Here is a 19,059-nt window from a genome sequence, read left to right on the forward strand (position 1 = left end):
TACACAAGCACATATCCAACAAACAAACCAACAACAAGGATATGGATACATATGTAACAAAAGTGCACAGAACACAAAGATACAAAACGGGAAAAGGTGTACGAGTATATTTATAAGTATGTACAGATGACCGAGTATTTACTATTTACAGAGGGTCGTAAGGATGGTGAAATGCCGTTTGCAAAATGTCAGAAAGAACGCTACGATTTAAATATTATATTGTATATTTTTTTAGTATACGGCAATACTGCATACCTACGTACAAATGCATATCAAAATTCCTTTTTTTGTGTTTTTGTTTCCTTGACAATAAATTGAATACAAAAAAAAAAATGAAAAAATACATTATTACTTGGCACGCCTAAAATACATACAAATTAATAGTTTCCATGTGCTGGTAAATATGAAGTTGAGTGCAAAATATATACAAATGTTAACGAGTAACTCTTTTTGTTTATTGATGGCAAAAACTATTAGGAAAAATCTTTCAATTATTCCTGAAACTGTGCCGAAAATAAGGGGAATGCAGAGAGGAAATGTAGATGAAAAATTTTGCCTTGATTTCTATAGGGGAGTGAATATAAAAAAAGGAAAACGGAAGTGAAAAATTGGTATGGCTTTCCGCAGAACAACAACAAAAAATCCACCAACAATCTGAGACTCGCCTTATAGCACAAGAGCTTTTTAACAAGTTTGAACGATTTATTTACTTCTTATTGAATTTTAATAATTTTGGTGTGAAAATATAATTCATTCTCCTCAAAAACGATATGTTCAAAATTTCCAATATCGTGAAAATTAAACAAATTTCCTTAATCAGAAATTTTTTAAAATTAGAAATCAGAAATTTTTGTTAATTCTTCTATAGAAATCATAAAAGATAAAAATTTCAAATATCGTTAAAATTAGAAAATTTTCTTCACGATTTTAAATTGCTTACTCCGGAAATTTAGAAAATTTTGGAACACGCAGGTTTACAGAAAAATCGACGGTCCTATTCGGTTTGAAAACGGCATGTAAAGCGCAGCGGATTAGAAAGATTGACCACATCATAAAAATGCCTATCGAAAGAATTAAAAAAAAAATCTGTTTACTTTGCGTCCCATTGGAGGAAGATAGAAAGGTCGACAAAGAAAGAGATGGCTTGATGATGACGAAGCAGACTTAAAAGCGATGAACGTTCGTTATTGGAGAATTGAGGCAAGAAAGAGACTCAATTGGAGGAGAATTGTTGATGAAGCTATGGTCCACCACAGACTATGAAGAGAAAGAGGGAGCAGTTTTGTAGCACATAAAATTGTAGTAACGGGTATTTTTGGCGGCATGAGAACTATTGATATCGATAACTTTGTGTTTACAAATTTTTTTGAATTTTTTTTCCTGGCTATCTGCTGTACGTTCTCCATCTAAAAACATTTTGATCACTCGTTACATGGAGGAAATTCATAAGACTGCCGCAAAATTTGGAATCAATTCTAGACACTTCAAATATGGACTTTATTATACCAAAATTCAATGGACTACAAACTTGACTTCAGCGCTTCGGCTATTTCCACAAAAAACAGGTATCTCTGAAGATTTCTGGGGTGGTGACCGAAAATAAAGTCCTAAAAGTCGAAACTACAGACTCAATTGGAGAGATTTTACGTGAACATTTGCATATCAAATGCGAACCGTTATTCGGCCCCCAGCGAAGTTATGTTTACTGAAAATATTGAGATTGTGTTGATGATATACGAAAAAAGATCAACCAATGACACTTCGTTGCTATCTGAACAACGACAGATTGGGCGAGCGTGTGAAATTATCGTGCAGATTTCGGCTGCCGAAACCTTAAGTGGCGTGGCAGCCGAAATTCCTCTCACAATTTTCTTTTTCACCATGGCTACATAGCAATCCTGGTAATCTATCAATCTTGTTGACAAGCAACAACGATGTGAGAGTGGTGAAGATGTTTTGAAGTTCTGTGTGGTCGCATTGTGGTCGTTATGAAAACTGGATTTATCAGTACGATCCGGTGATCAAATAAGAGTTGGTGCAGTGGGCAGAAAGAGGAGGAATGCCAACGAAGAAATTCAAAGTGGAAAAGAAAGATTTGTCAGTATGCTTCGGAGGCCAAATAGGTGGGTACCTGATGGCTAAATCTGGTAATCTATTAACCCACTTATATCCCTAAGGTCATCTCAAGGGTCCGGCACTCGAAGTGTAACCAACTTCAGAGCGCTCGTGCAGCTGAATCCAGTGCACTGGCATCAGCTGCCTGTTAGTTGGCTAAATCGGCGCTCACCAATCGTTTTCATCAAGCCTGGCGTCAAGGTAAATGCGAAATATTATCGGGAAAGTATTCTGGAGGCTGCGTTGAAGCCGTGGGCAGACAAATTTTCGGCGGTAGACAAGGGACATTTCAACGGGAAACGGCACCGTCTCACAAAACTGGAGTGAACCAAGAACGGCTGAAAACAACGTTCCGAACTTTATAACGTCCACACAATGGCTCTTAAATTCACCAGACGCGAATCCGATGGATTATTTCCTTTGGGTAATTTTGAAGAGCAAGGTTCGAATTAAAAGATTCACCGGTTTCGAGGCCTTGAAAAAATTCATTGCCCGCGATTGGGCCAAAATACTTGCAAGTCACATTCGGGCAGCTTGCCATTCGTTTCAGGACCGTATCAGGTCCATAGTCAAAGCAAAAGGAGGTCATATCGAGCAAAAGTAAACTAATTCTTAATTTTGTATTATTTTCACACATTTTTTACTTTGAATTGAATAAAAGTAGTTTTCCAAAGTAAACTTATGGACTTTTTAATTGGTTACACTTCGAGTTCCGGACCCTGTATATCATTCAAGAACGATGAGCGAAAGTATCTAAACCTAGTGGCATGTAACGCAGCCCAGCGACAGAGAAGATGTCTGACAGACTCTTTCTCCCCATCATTCTTCCAGCTTTTGCAAAAGTCGAAATGCGGTACATTCAATCGTTGAGCATGTCGACCTAGGAGACAGTGGCCTGTGATGAAAACAACTAACATAGAGACGTTGACCCTTGACCGATTAAGTAGCGCCTTTGACTAACCAGAAAGCTGTCTCATTAATGGCTGAAATTTCAGTCCAAAATACGCTACAGTGATTAGGAAGGCGAGCCGAAACGCTAATAAGTAAGATGCCATAAAAAGCGGATAAAGACCAGCACAGCATATTTAAAATGGAAAAGTCGGTTTCAAAAATTAAAGCTAATGTTCTCTGGAACATCGAAACATTTTATTAATTGATTGATTGTTTACTTGTCCAGAGGGACTACTAAGAATGGTCCGTACTACGCTACTTTTCCGGCCCGCGAGACAGTCGTAGAAAAAGGACGTGGCCCGTTAGGCCGCAGTGCCTGTTTCAGCAACGCAGCGCGCCTGAGATGCTTTAAAACCCATGGTATTCGAAGAATTTTACAAACCCCTCTTCAAACTGGAACTGGCTCCTATTGAGTTTTCTTTTTTTTTCATATTTTAAAACGAAAGTTATGGATGCCTAGATCGTTCTTCGAAAGTGAGGTGAAGGTGGCTTTAAAAAATTATTTTGAAGCGAAATGTAGGAATATTGTTTTAAGTGGTGAAACTAAACATAGTAAACACGAGTTTCCATAAGATTTTCTTCACATCGAAAAGAGTTCAAGTTAGATGATCCAGATATAACTCAGCATTGGTGTCGAAAAGTAAGGAAAAGCGAGGTTTATTTTTGTCATAGACATTTTTGTGCTAGTAATCTAAGGTCTTCGGGGGTGGTTGAAGTAAACGAGGTGCTGCATATAACGTTTCCATTGATTCCAGTGATTTGTTTTAATATAGTTTGGGATATTGAAGGGATCGTTCCTTTCATTTATTGAAGAAATCAGAACGCAAACAGGGGGATTTTCAGCAACACAAGCAGAGCAATAAAGAAATGACATCGAAGTCATATATTGAAATCTGGCCTGCTCAAAATCCAATAGAAATTATTTGAAATACTGAATCAGCGAAAAGCTTCTATAAAACACAACCCATAGTAGCTTTTTACTTCTTTTATAATATAGTTATGAAAAATTATTTAATAATATTTTCTTTAATAATAAATTTAACTTTTAAAATCAAATTTTGTGCATTCCCTTACATCTAATAAAAAATAGACAAATGTGTGCAACTTTTTTCGTTTGAAAAATAATGTGCATTTGTATTTCTATTGTGCTTTTCGTGGACTATATATGTACATACATTTATACGAATGTGTATGCAGGATGCAGATAAATGGTGCATACTGGGGTGTGTATTCCAATACAAATAACAATCTAAAGGAATATAGTCGGGTTGGGAAGAGCAGATTGACGAAAAACGTGTACAATATTAAAAAAAAGAAACAAAAAGAAAAACGGACGGAAAACAAATTATCGCATAAAATTTGAATTAATTGTACAAACAGTTTGTGTCTATGCAGGCATTGAATGCCAGGGTTTCGATATGATTTCTGTTCAAGGAATTTTATACTAAAAGTTTGTAAGTTTTTGTTTGCGTTTTTTTTTTTGTTTGTTTTTAAGTACTTACCGCTACGTGAAAAAGCTGCTCAACCGTCAGGTCTAACATAAAAATTGGCATGCTCCTTATTTCCGCACGCACACAAATGCATTTTCGCATTCTACATACGAGAATATTATGAAAATGCACTTTTTTATCATTTATATGCAATTTCTGCTGAAGACTGCTTTCTAGTGTGCTCGCAGCATGAAATTTTCAAAGAGAGAGAGAGAGAGGGAAGAGACGAAGACAAAAAAAAATGCAACACGAAAAAACGAACACATGGCTTATGTGGAGCAAATGGGTGTGAAATGTAAAGAGTTGGGTTTTATGCGGCATGAATTTCGTGTGAACTGTGCCAGTCTAGTGGTTGTGGTGGTGGTGGTGGCTGGGTGTAGTGACATTGCTGTTGTTGTTGTGCTAGTGGTTATGCCAGCTAGTTATTATTGTCGTATATTGTTTATTTTTGGTATTGATGACGTTTGCATTTATTTTCTTTATGCTATGAAAATTTACTATTTTATGCGCGCATAAATCAACACGAACTTTCATTGGATGAAAAATGTTGCGTATTTTATCATACTGTGCGTTATGTTTGCTAATGCCTAGAGTGTACGAGTGGGAGTGAGGGTGCTGCAGTAGTGGTGGTAAAAATAGTATTCTCGCAACGCATTCGCTTAATAATTCAGCGCCGCACTGCTGTTATTGTATATATATGTTTGTGTGTGCTATTAAATAATACAGAGTGTATATGTGTTGGGCAAACTGAGTGCAAAATATTACTGCAAGTGCCTCAGAGACAATTAGGCGAGAGTGCAAATGATGCACTAATCAATTAGAAAAGTAGGAGTATGAGCGGTATGGATATAAAGTGTGTTTGAGGAATGTACAGTGGCGGTCAAAATAAAGTTCCGACTATTTAATTGTATTTTCATTTATTTGGTTTATATAAAGTTTTACTTTTTTTATTTTATAAAAATATAATATAGTTCATATTACAACAAAAGCTAAATGCTCGATGTGTTTCATGTGAAAAAAAATGTTTTTAATTTATTTTGATTTTTATTTTTATTTATTTATTTTGTTAATGCAATTCATATTACAACCAAAACTGCTTTTAATTTAATTTAATTTTTTTTTTTTTCAATATAAATAATATTACAACAAAAACTAAATGCTCGATTGTTTTTTATGTGAACAATTTTGTTCTTATTTTAAGTTTCTTTTATTTTTAAATACAATTCATATTACAAAAAAAACTGAATGCTAGATTTTTTTATGGGAAACTTTTTTGTTTATTTATATTTGATTTTTAAATACAATTCGTATTACAACAAAAAATAAATTCCCGATTTTTTTTATGTAACAAACTTCTTGCTGTATTTCCATTTAATTTTATTTAATAAAAATATAGCTCTTATTACAACAAAAACTAAATGCTCGATTTATGTTTTATATGGAAAAACTTTTTTTCATTGAATTTTTCTTTTATAAAAATATTATTCATATTACAACAAAAATTAAACGCTTTATTTGTTTTTGGTGAACAATTTTTTATTTTTTATTTCATTAATTTGTTTTTAGATTTAATTCATATTATAGCAAAAATTAATACTTTCATTTTTTTAAGTGAACAAAATTATTTTTATATTATTAGTGTTTTGTTTTTATAAAAATATAATTCGTACTACAACAAAAACTAAATGCTCGAGTTTTTTTTTTGTGTGAAACAAATATGCAACACCGTTAATAAAAAAATTTGTTCAAAATCAACGCGAAGTTTCAGTGACTTTAAACTGGCATAATATTATTTCAGATAAAATATAAAATTGCGTACACAGAATGTCTAGAAAAATTTTCAAAAAAATTCTGACTAAAAGGTTTGAAATTTAAACGAAAATTTCTTGAATTTCCTAAATTTTGTAAAAGGCTTGAAACCTCGAGTTACATGTTTTTGTTGTAGTATGAACTATATTTGTACAAAAAAAAATGGAGTAGCTAAAAAAAGTTGAGCCTTAGCAATATGCCGCACTGCCATTATTTTGACCACCACTGTACTTAAGCTGCTGCATTTGTGTCAGAGAACCAAAAAAAAGAAGACAATTGAGTGTTGAATTCAAAAAATAATGCCTTCATTATTTAATGCATTTAAAAAGTATGTAAACAGGTAGTAGCAGTAGAGCAAAAACAACACGTCCAATGTATTTTGTTTTTGCTTTTGTTCCTAAAATGTCAAAATCTATAAAGCAGATTTGCAGTTTAGAATAATTTAAGCAAAACCTGGCAAATTAGAGACAAAATAAATATGAAAAACAAGAAAAAAAATGAAATCAGCTGCACTCCTGCCACTACCTGCTCAATGTGATAATTTTTTGTGAACAATGAAAAAAAATTTATTGTATAAGTTAAATTGAAATTTTTTTTCAGAAAATGTACTGTATAGGTATATACTAAACTAGTTTTGGGGAAAAAGAAGTCCATTATTTTTGCGTAACATCTTTGCGAAAATGGTTTAACATTTTAAATTACTCATTCAAGGTGTCGTGAAGGCACAATCAATGCATTGGCTGTTAACAGAATATCAGTTAGATTAGATGTCTAGTACGGGATGGTGAGTACCGTTATGCTATTGGACTAAAAAAGGCAGCAATTGACGTTTGAGTTTGATAAACTACTCGATTTAAACACCTTCAGCATTATAAAGTGGCTCACACGGCGTATGAGTAACGCAAATGCTCCGATAAATACCTAATTTATTTTTGTTGTAATGCAAAGTATACGCCACATGTTTGCAAAAATGTGTCATACTTTTAGCAGCATTATTTTGATAGAGATTTTAGCTGTGCAAGGTTCAGTACTCATCCCTTTATGGACTTGCTTTGCCTCAAATAAGCGACTGCGTATATTTGGAACTATTTGGTCCGCCAAACTTGATGATACGAGCGCTAAAATTTGCTAATAAAGGTTAGGGTTGCCAAACTACGTTCCACTAGAAGCGAGTATTAATCACTTTTGAGACGAAAATTGTGCTGTATTTTGGTTTAGCTGTACTTGAAAAAGTTTTGCTTTAGATCATTTGGTCCCAATAGCCTTAGGAGAAGCAAATACCTTAAAGGTGTTGACTCACTTTTGATGCTCATGGTATTTATGTGTGTATGGTATGTATGTATGTAGATATCCACAACGTGCACTCTTTCAGTTTACTTTCAGTCATTGCAAGATATTCAGTAAATACACCCACCGCTACTGTTTGTATTTGACTATTTGTGTGTATCGGAATGTGAGCGACTGCATGTTTTCCAATAAATGTATGCATGTTTTTATTGTTGGGTAGTAAACGCGTGGTTGGCTTTTTACCTACATATGTATGTATGTATTTTTTATATTTCTATTTGCAATTTCTATGCATTTTCTATGTTCGTTCCCTCCGCTTATTTGTATGCGTGTGATTCCATGCGTGTGGGTTCTATATTTTTTATGCGCCAATGCTTAGAATACACTTTCGTAATTTATTGATCAAATAAATAAATGAACATAGGTACAAATGTATTTGTTCGCAATTTTTATTACTTTGTAAATTCTGCTACAGTGGCTAGTTGATATTTCATGCATGGAAGCATTTCTGGGTGGGTGTGAATTGCGAGTGCAGTCAATTAAAGTAATTAATTAAAGGCTTACAGAAAAAAAAATACATAGTAAACAAAGAGGGTAGAAATAATGGCACGACCTACATTTTAATTCGTGGTTATAAAATTATTTTAAATTGCGTACCTATTTGCAGTGCCACAACATCATTCGACTGAATCCACTTAGTATAGGAATAAAAAGTTTTCTTATGTAACCCTGCTGAGGGTGAATTGGAAGGTCATTTAATTTCCATCTTTGCTTGTCTGTTATCTATATTAGAAGTCTGTTTTAATAGTCTAAATATTTAGCTCTGTTGCTTGTTGTTGTAGCAGCATAAATATTCTCAAAAACATACGAAGAAAGCTGCTGGAACTACACTACTTGGCCAAATATAAATTTGGGTCGCTCCGGCAACATAGAACTGACTGTCGTAGGAACGCTGGTACCGTCTGGTTTCTAATAAGACTGAGCTTTATCCAATAATGCAATTAGTCCTCTAGCATCTTTCGTGAAAGCCTAAGTAATCGGTTACCTTGTAGCAGGTCTGTTATAGAAGTAGCGCGCGCCTTTCTTAATGCATCCCATTTGCACCGCCTGCTTGTGAACTCAGTTGAGACCAACAATTTTCATGGAGTTATAATAGAGTACCATTCAAACAGAATTCTGAAGTGGTCTCATATTCTAAGTAAGCTAGATATCATTTGCAAGCGCCTACGTCTTATGTTCGGTGAGTGAATTGAAATTAGCTGAAAGCCAAACCGGTTTATTACCGAGCAATCAACTTTAGCGAGGAAACTGACTGAAGATGTATAAAGTCAAAAATGGCGTATATCCTCACAAGGTTCTCGAAGACAAAAGAGTCTCCTTCTGGACTGGTTTACCAGCTTGTGTGTTTAACACAAGATTGTTCTGTTTTCCGCATAAATACTAATAATCTAATATTTTTTTATTGGCGGGTACTTTTTGGTTGTTTGGCCGAGCTCTTCCTCCTATTTTGTGGCGTGGAGGGGCCTACAGTTTTAAGCCGACTCCGAATGGCAAATGGCTTTTTATGAGGAGCTTTTTCATGGCAGAAATACACTCAGAGGTTTGCCGACTCCGAATGGCAAATGGCTTTTTATGAGGAGCTTTTTCATGGCAGAAATACACTCAGAGGTTTGCCATTGCCTGCCGAGACATATTTTTGCTGTCTCATGCACGGAGATTCGGACCTACACTACGCCGAATTTTAACGCACCAACTCATTCCACTACGGCAGTCGGCTGTTTACTAATATTATTATGGAGCCATTATGCAGAGCGTCCTCTGGTGGACTTTACTGTGCTTCTAGAAAATGTCCTCTGGAGTTTCATTTCTAGTTCGCAGAAACAGCAGAAATGTATTCCAATTAATGCCAGTTTCCTGAAATGATAACAAAGACTACAACTTCCCGAATAGTAACCAGTAAGATTTCATAAGCTACCTTCATCTATGCTTGGGCGCTTATGCGATACTCTTTTAGGAAATAATCTATTTAGCCTGACTCTGTCCTGGAATCTCCATACAGTGGTGCGTGAATTCCCCTACTTCCCAGTTTTTGTTATATGCCTTCATGTGGGATTTGATGAGGCCGCAAAAGGGTTCTATTCCGTTGAATTTTGAGATAACGCTTAATTTCGTCAGACAGTCCGCCTACTCGTTGGCATCATAACCTTCATGTTCTAGTGCCCAGCCGAACAAAACGGTGTAATTCGCTCCCAGAGTATTAAGGGCAGTTGTGAGATGTAGCTGACTCTTTTGACGCTTAACCGATGTCTCTTTACTTCGAGTTCAATTGCTAAAAAGAAAATCCATTTAACATTGGCCTGCTGTTTGCAGAATGCACAATGAAAACTTTATGTGAAAAAATTTCCGCTTATGGGAAAAACTTGATTATCATTCTCTCAGGATTATTTAGAAGGACTCTTTTAAGGCATATAACCCAAATATTTTATTACTTCTTTCCATTTTCGATCTTTTACTCACTGGATAGCAATTAAAAATATATGTGCAAATGTGATGTAAGTGTGAAGGCTTGTTCTGATTGGGCCACTTCGTCGTTTAAAGCATAAGAATTGACTAAGGCTGCTCACTAAGATAGGCAGTGGTGAGGGGGCTATGTTGGAGTAAGTTCCTTTTCAAGTATAGCTGCGATCAAGACCCTCTCGTTGCCATGTTGCAAATCTCTTCTGGTCAACTCCTGTCAGGAGGAGATCAAACGTCTCGAACGTGCAGGAAACATTTCTCTTATCTGTGTTCCAGGGCTTAGGAATATAGAGCTTGCTAGGAAATGGCTGACATAATCGATTTCTATTGTCCCCATTTCAGACATCGGTGTCCCCTTGACCGTCGATATATAACCATAACTTCAAAAACAACCTCACTGGAATAGTTATGCGCCGGACGAGCTTCTAATCAGGTAAAAATTACTGTCAATCAGGGAGTTATAATTAAATTAAATGTTTGCCCGGGCAGAGGCCACTTGGCGAAAAAAAAACCAAATTCCTCTTTTGTAAAGATATAAAAGTCAAATATCTATTTCTATACTTATTTATTCTTAGCGGGATTAAATGGGTATGTCAACAAAAAATGAGTAATTAAAAAATGATAATTTTGCTGAACCAACTAAAAATGCGCTTCCATTGCGTGAAAATCTTAAATACATATGCGCATACCATACATACATACACAGGTATGTATGTATGTAAAAACGCCTGTTGGGGAATTCAGGATTGCAAATTGCAAAGCTTCATTAAATATTAGTAATTCAATAAATATTAGAGCAATTAGAGAGCTTTTCTAATAATGCGAAAAAAACTGCCATAAACTGCCTTGAACTACGAAGTACATACATACAAACACGTGATTGTTTGCAGGTATTAGCACCCAGCTGATTGAATGTGCTGAATTTCAAATATTCATAAATTAAAAATTTTCAAATTTGTATATACTTTTTTTGTTATTGTGATTTTGTACGTGTTTACTTTTCATGTAATTTATCGCGTGTTTGTTTGTTTTTAGTTTCCTTGTTCCTTGTTTTGTTGCTGTTGTTGTTTGTTTGCTTGTTTGTTTGTTGTGTGTGTGTTCGTGTTGCGCTTATGCCATCTGTGTTAGTTGCAGATATTTTGTATGTAAATATTAACTTTAATTTTTCCTCTTCACTCAATTAAAATGCTTAAATGCTTAGTTGCTAAATACTTACAGGACAATTTAATTTTACTACTAAATATCTGTTAAATATTTATTATAATATTATTAAATGCCTTTTTCATTTATTAAATCTTATGCCTTACATCTACTAAATTTTGGATTGTTTCTTAAGGGGTTTTACTGCTATGTATGTGTATGTAACATATAAGTATACAATTTTCTATTTTTTAGTTTTTTTCTTTAATAATTTAAATGTTGAATTTTATAACAATGAAAATTTTCTATAGATTTTTCAACTGCATTTTATACACTTGATAATTTTAGATTTATTTATTGTAAAATAAAGTTGCTGAAATATCGAAAATCAACGAAATAAAAAAATGTTGTTTTGAAATCAATTAATTTTGAATAAAAAAAAATTATGTGTATATTAATAATAAATAAAAAATAACATAATAAATATTTTATATGAGTACTAAAAATAACTCCAGCACTAAAAACAACTCCAAATAATTATTTTATAAACATTTTTATATCCAGTACTAAAAATAGCTCGAGTACTAAAAAACAATTCCAAAATAAATATTTTTAATGAAGTACTAAAAACAACTCCAGTACTAAAAACAACTCCAGAAATAAATATTTTCTTATGAAGTACTAAAAATAACTCCAGCACTAAAAACAACTCCAAAACAAATATATTATATGAAGTACTAAAAATAGTTGTAGCACAAAAACAACTTTAAAATACATATTTTATAATATTTTTTATGAGGTACTAAAAATAACTCCTGTACTAAAAACAACTCCAAAATAAATATTTTATAATATTTCATATGAAGTACTAAAAATAACTTCAGTACTAAAAACAATTCCAAAATAAATATTTTAAATGAAGTACTAATAATAACTCCAGTACTAAAAAAAAACTCCAAAAATCAATGTTTTATATGAAGTACTAAAAATAACTCCAGCACTAAAAACATCTCCAAAACAAATATATTATATGAAGTACTAAAAATAGTTCTAACACTAAAAACAACTTTAAAATAAATATTTTATAATATTTTGTATGAAGTACTAAAAATAACTCCCGTACTAAAACAACTCCAAGATAAATATTTTATAATATTTCATATGAAGTACTAAAAATAACTCCCGTACTAAAAACAATTCCAAAATAAATATTAGAAATGAAGTACTCAAAATAGTTCCAGTACTAAAAAAAATTCCAAAATAAATATTTTGTATGAAGTACTAAAGCTAAATCTAGTACTAGAAACAACTCTAACAACAACAATAAGTATTTTAAATAGTTTATGTGCAGTACTAAAATTAATTCCGGAACTAAAAACTGCTCCAAAATAAATATTTTACAATATTTTATATGAAGAACTAAAAATTACTCCGGTACTAAAAACAATTCCACACTAAATATTTTAAAATACCTAATGAGAAGTACTTAAAATAATACCAGTACTAAAAAAAAATCCAAACTAACTTGTTTATAATATTCGATGTGAAGTATTAAAAATAACTCCAGTACTAAACACAACTCCAAGATAAATATTTTATAATATTTGATATGAAGTACCTAAACTAAATTCAGTATTAAAAACAACCCAAAAATAAATAATTTAAAATAGTTTATGTGCAGTACTAAAATTAATTCCGGAACTAAAAACAGCTCCAAAATAAATATTTTATAATATTTTATATGACGTACTAAAAATAATATTTTGACAAAAAATACAACATATGTGACCTGGTCTATGAAAAGGTACCTTACGTGTCAAAAAATCATTTTTCACTTTTTTGTTGATTCGAATAGTGTGTGAAAGGCTCTTTAAAATAGTGAAAACCAGAAAGTCATAATTTGTTTAAAAGTTTGTTAAAAGTAAAAAAAGGGAAGTACAAATACGAAAAAGACTGATTTTTTTGTCATGATACAAATTAGAATAAGGAAGACAATAATTTGTGAAAATTAAAAACTGAACCATTCCTGGACAGTCTGAGGTGTAATGAATACGATACTGAAGTCAGTTTTCAAAAAATTTGTTACAAAAAATGTTACAATAAAAAAGTTAAAAGGGTTTTTAGAAGTTTAAACTTTAACTGCTGTTTTCTCGAAAACTTGTTTTCGCACGTAAGGTACCTTTTCGTAGACCAGGTCACATATATTTTTAAGGTCTACCACAAGGTGTATTAAAGTAGGCGTAAGCCAGCGGAAGGTGAACAGATTAAAAGGTAGAATGTAGAAAATAAAAAATTCGAAGAGAGAGAAACTAACAGTTTTCGACTTTGAAAAACCAGTAATGATTAAAAAAGAAATGTTTTAACAATAAAAAGAATTTTGAAACATTAAATCTGTTTTTTTAACAATAAAAACCATTTCGAAACAATAAATCTTTTTTTTTTACAATAAAAACAATTTTGACACCACCATTTTTTTTACTTATGAAGAATGTTGAAAATTTCTTTAAAAAATCTTCAGAAACCAAAACAAATTTTTTTATTTAAAATTTCGTTTAAATTGTCATACAAACAATTTTTTTAATTATGAAGGATGTAGGTATACCTTTAAAAAGAACTTAAAAAAAATTTAACAATAAGAACAATTTTACAACAATAAGATTTTTATTTTTAATTATGAAGAATGTTGAAAATATCTTTAAGAGATCTTAACAAAAAAAAAAAAAAATATATGCGAAGTTTTATTTAAAAAAAAAATGTTTTTAAAAATTCAAAAAAAAAATCTTTTTTTAATAATAAAAACAATTTTGAAACGATTACTTTTTTGACTAATTTGAATAATGTTAAAAATATCTGTAAGAGATCTTCAAAAAAAAAAACAATTTTAATTTGAAGTTGTTTTAAATCTTTAAAAAAAATTTGTTTTAAAAATAAAAACCATTTTCAGCAATACGTTTTTGTTAATTAGGAAGAATGATTTTTAACTATGACGAATATATTAAAAATGTCTTGAAATTTTATTTATTTTAATACATCTTGAGATGTGAAAATAAAAAAAAATTTATTCAAATAATATTTAAAAAATTGAAGTTGAAAACATCTTTAAAATATCTTCAAAATAAAAAAGAAATTAATTTTTAATTATGAAGAATGTTTTTTAACTATGACGAATATTTTAAAAATGTTATACATTTTTATTTACTTTAATAATAAAAAACTATATACATAAATTAATTTGTATTAAATTTTGTGTTTACTTTAAAAAAATTATTTTAATATTTATTAATTTTTTTATTTTTTTTAATACTTTTGCACGCGAACGTATTTTTTAACACTCATTTCGGAAAATTTTCAATACTGCGCGAACAGTCTTCTCTGCGAAAAATGCAGCTAGAAATAGACAAAAATCCATTAGGTGTCAATTAGCTGTATGTTGCTTGTTGTTGGTTAAGGATGTTTCTAATTTTTGTTCTTGCACTAATTTCATACAAATATTTACACACTTAATTGCAATCAGTATTTTTCAAGTTGTACTTAGTAGCCATATGACTTAAGTGTGTGGTAAGTATTTACATTACGAAAATCAGGAATTGGAAATATTTTAAAACCAAATAATTTTTATTGTTTTCATAATTTATATGCTAAGGAGCAGTGCTCGTAAATAATATATGTATGTATATAAATAAGCCTAATAACCCGTTTCTTACTTCTTATTAATGCTAAGTGTTTTTATATGGTTTTTTATTTAAACTCTAACTTTACTTCGTTTTTGTTGTTTTTTTACAATCTAATGCTAAATCCGTTAACTTAAATGTTATTTGCAAACTTAATTCACTAACTAGTTAATTATGGATTTTATTATAGAAATATTAGTTAATTAATTTTATTTTATATGCAATTAGTTAGTTTGTATTAGTAGTAGTTCTATTAGTTAGTTGGTTGTTGTTGTTTGCATATTTTTGCAAATTCAATTCAAAATTTCATATAATTGAAATTATTAATGCATGGCGCGCTTACCTCTTCGTCCACCGTGCTGGGATACATGCGCGCCGGCAGATTATTCTTTTCCAAACTGAATTGTTCCTCGGTGGTTTTGCGATACACCGGATTTTCAAAATTTATTGAGGTGGGACGCCTGCTGCAATGACGATAAACGACCCAAAGTATCTGCAGAATGAGAAAGAGGAACAGGCAGAGAGAAAGAAAGAGAGAGAGAGAGAAAGAGAAATACATTGTTAGCATAATTGCAAGCGTTTTGTTGTTGGCTAAGCCAAATAAAATCCAAAAGGAGAGCGCAGCTTATTTACTTGTTCGCACTTACCACACCTGTCACCAGTCCAAAGCCGACTAGTGAACCGATTATCGCTAATGCTAAGTAACCAGAATCAGTTTGCGGTGAGATGATGGTGCCATCGGCATTTGTCGCATTGCCGGCTGGATGTTTGTCCACTGTGAATAGAATGGGGAGAAAGAAGAAGAAAGAAAAGAGAAAAAAATCGAATTAATAGAAAATCAGACTAGAGCAGCGGTAAGCTACAACAGCTAAAGAAGTTAATTGGATTTTTGAAAATTATGGCAACAGGTGAACAGAAGCAACATTCAACCAGCACCCGAAACATGACCAACAAAAATAAAAATATTTTGCTTCGGAAGCTTAGCGCGTATTTTATGTAAGAGAAGCAAAGAATCAAATTAAAATAATGAGTGAGTTTAACCAAGTAGACCAATAAACCTGTGTTTAACATACTATAAAAAGAGCGGGGCGAATAACCAAGTTTTAACAATTTTTTTGTATTTAATTAAAAAATGTTTTTTCTATAAAAATATAGTGCATTTACAATAAAAATGATATTTATAAAAGCTCAAAGCTTTGTACAAAATTAATAAAAAATTTAACAAATTGGATATGCATTTTTATAGATTATTCAATAATAGTTGAGTTTTTGAATTTTTTTCCGCTGAGATGTGGAGTATTTTCTTCTTCATAAAAGATCTTCAAACATATGGGCTTTAGAAAAATTTCGAGTATGCAACTTTATAGTCCACCACATTTGGGTATAATAAAGTGCCTAAAAAATCGAATTGATTTTTTAAATATTTTTTTGCCGGTGGTCTGGTGCATTTCCTCTATATAAACAAAAATGTCGTGTATCTCTTATAAACAAACTGCTGAAGTAGGCACTGTAGGGTTCTTCATATAGATAGGATACACAATAAATTTTAAAGAAAGTTCAATTTCTGCAAAAGTTTTAACATAGCTTCTCGAAAGTGATCTTAGAAAGAAATAAAATTCAATTTCATAAAATTTCATTTGAAATGGAATTTGCTTTTAATTAATGTATTGGAAATCCATTTGAATCCCTAAAAGACATTTAGGCCCCATGATGATCTACGTTCCAATACTTTATCCATTTCTTTAAATGAATACAAGGTGGCGCAAAGTAATCACTATTTTCTTATTTAGTAAAGAAGTGTACTTAGTCCTGCCATAAGTTCTATTACACGTTAAGTCTGTTATAGATATGAAATTATAATACTTTTAGTTTAGTTATAATACTAAAAGTTAAACTGAAAAACTTGAAAAAAGGTATGTTTTCAAAAGTCCGCCATTTTGGTATTTTTTCAAAAAAAAAAAAATTCTAATTGTCACACCTACCAGAATGACAAGCCTACAGAATAATAATCATTTTATATTTTTCCTTTCAGATGTCCTGAAGAGCCAAAATCCGCTCTTACGCTTACTTTGGTGCCACACTACTAAAAAAAAATATGTCAAAAAAAAAAAAGTGGTTTTGTACACTATTTGATGTCAATACTAACATACTTTAAAATCAAAAGAATCGCATTTTATTTTCTTAAAAAAAAAAATTGCTAAAAAATATCTATAAAAAATGAGTATTTGACCAGGCTACCACTTCTACTGCTACCCCACGCCTTCTAAGACATCCTCCTGGTACACTTTTGCCCCGGTCTTAACCTTTTTTTCGCAGAAATGAAGAGACGTAATGCCTTTGCAATACACTCCCCAACATTTCGGAGGCTGGATGGTTGCAATGCTGAACCCTTAGAGCAATATTTTTTTATATCTTTAGAAGTTTTAGTATAGATTTTGTCATTTTGCTTATTAAAAACTTCGTCAACAGTGAAAATTTTGTCGTCTGTAAAAAGAATATTGCCATGGCTGTTGACCGAGTGCCACCGAAGAAGCTGCTTGCATCTATCGAGTAACAAACGAAATTCACCACGAAACTGAGTGAGGGCCCACTAAGAGGCGACTAAAATCAACATTTCAGCCTATTTCTTATGAGCATTAACTCAAAGCTAATAACTGAGCCGAGAATAGGCAGAATAACTTCACCATCTGCACATAGGCAATGCTGATGTTGACGCCTGTTTGAAGGTTAACTGGCAGCGCCAGTACCAGAACTCGTTGCAGAGATCTATACAGCCGTTCATCTAAAATCATAAACCATATTTTGGAAACCACGGTCCTTTGCTGCTTAACAGGGCGATAGAAAAATATGTATGTTATGCATATTGTAAATATGTACATGCAGCGGCGGCCGCCGTAGACGAATGGGTTGGTGCGTGACTACCATTCGGAATTCACAGAGAGAACGTCGGTTCGAATCTCGGTAAAGATCAAAAAATTAGGAAAAAGTTTTTTCTAACAGCGGTCGTCCCTCGGCAGGCAATGGCAAACCTCCGAGTGTATTTCTGCCATGGAAAAGCTCTTCATAAAAATATCTGCCGTTTAGAGTCGGCTTGAAACTGTAGGTCCCGCCATTTTGTGGAACAACATCAAGACGCACACCACAAATAGAGGGAGGAGCTCGGCCGAATACCCAAAAAGGGTGTACGCGCCAATTATATATATATATATATGAGTTTTTAATAGTTACACCGAACCTCGTTAAATCGAAATCGAATGCTTGGTATGGCGCTCTAGCTTTAGTACTACTAATAGCAAGAAAAGTTTCAGCAATATTTTTGTCCACTAAGTGGCCTGGTAGCCATGAAAAATAAGTACTTTTTAATGCAAAGAACTGAACTTACTTTTTTTTGTGCAAACTTTTTAACAACCACAGAAATTTGTAAAACTTTAATTAAAATGCGAACCAAATGACAGGGATAATAATGAAATATCTTTATTTGTGTTCATAATTTACGCATTTAAGCAAACAAAAATGGTAAGACGGAAAAAAGTTATTCCACTTCGCAGATCAACCAAAAGTAAAGCGAGAATGAATGAAAGCGGATTTAATGAATGAGCTGCGGAAGCACCAATTGCGGCTGGTAGAGTAGAGGCGTAGGGGTGTTTTTCAGGGGCATACGAATAAGTAGTACGCAATGGACTCACATATACACATACATAGCTTTACTTTTATGTACGAATAAATTACTTCAACAGCCATTCATTACTTATTTATTTGTATATAAAGAAATATGCCTTACACACAAATTTATATTCGTACTCAGAATAAATGTATTTTTGCGGTTATATTCATTATTTCACACACGCATGTGTGTATGTATGTGGTGGATATTTGTATGCGTGCTCTTGCGCTTTCCGCTGCCTTGCTACTTGGTAAATGCTCGTAAATTTTCGAGTGCAGCACATTTTAAACCACAATAATCCAATTTAATAGCCGCAAAAAAAGCAAAAATGAAAAAGATATAAAATACGAATTTACAGTGAGCAAATAAAAAAAATGCAAATGAAAACAAACAAAAAAAAAATAAAATAAAAACA

General features: G+C 32.3%; 1 protein-coding gene across 4 annotated transcripts in view; it reads right to left on the reverse strand.

Annotated features, from left to right (window-relative positions):
• Nucleotides 1–19,059, reverse strand: part of LOC128871695 (very low-density lipoprotein receptor-like) — a 228,849-nt gene that overhangs the window by 20,902 nt on the left and 188,888 nt on the right. For all 4 annotated transcript variants that reach the window (XM_054113657.1, XM_054113656.1, XM_054113655.1 and 1 more), the window contains 2 exons: nt 15,628–15,755; nt 15,324–15,473 (listed from right to left, as the gene is read on the reverse strand). In XM_054113657.1, the coding sequence (XP_053969632.1) occupies nt 15,324–15,473; nt 15,628–15,755 (278 nt within the window). The remainder of the gene's footprint in view (nt 1–15,323; nt 15,474–15,627; nt 15,756–19,059) is intronic.

Source organism: Anastrepha ludens, chromosome 2 (assembly GCF_028408465.1).
Source record: "Anastrepha ludens isolate Willacy chromosome 2, idAnaLude1.1, whole genome shotgun sequence".
Classification (NCBI taxonomy): Eukaryota; Metazoa; Arthropoda; class Insecta; order Diptera; family Tephritidae; genus Anastrepha; species Anastrepha ludens.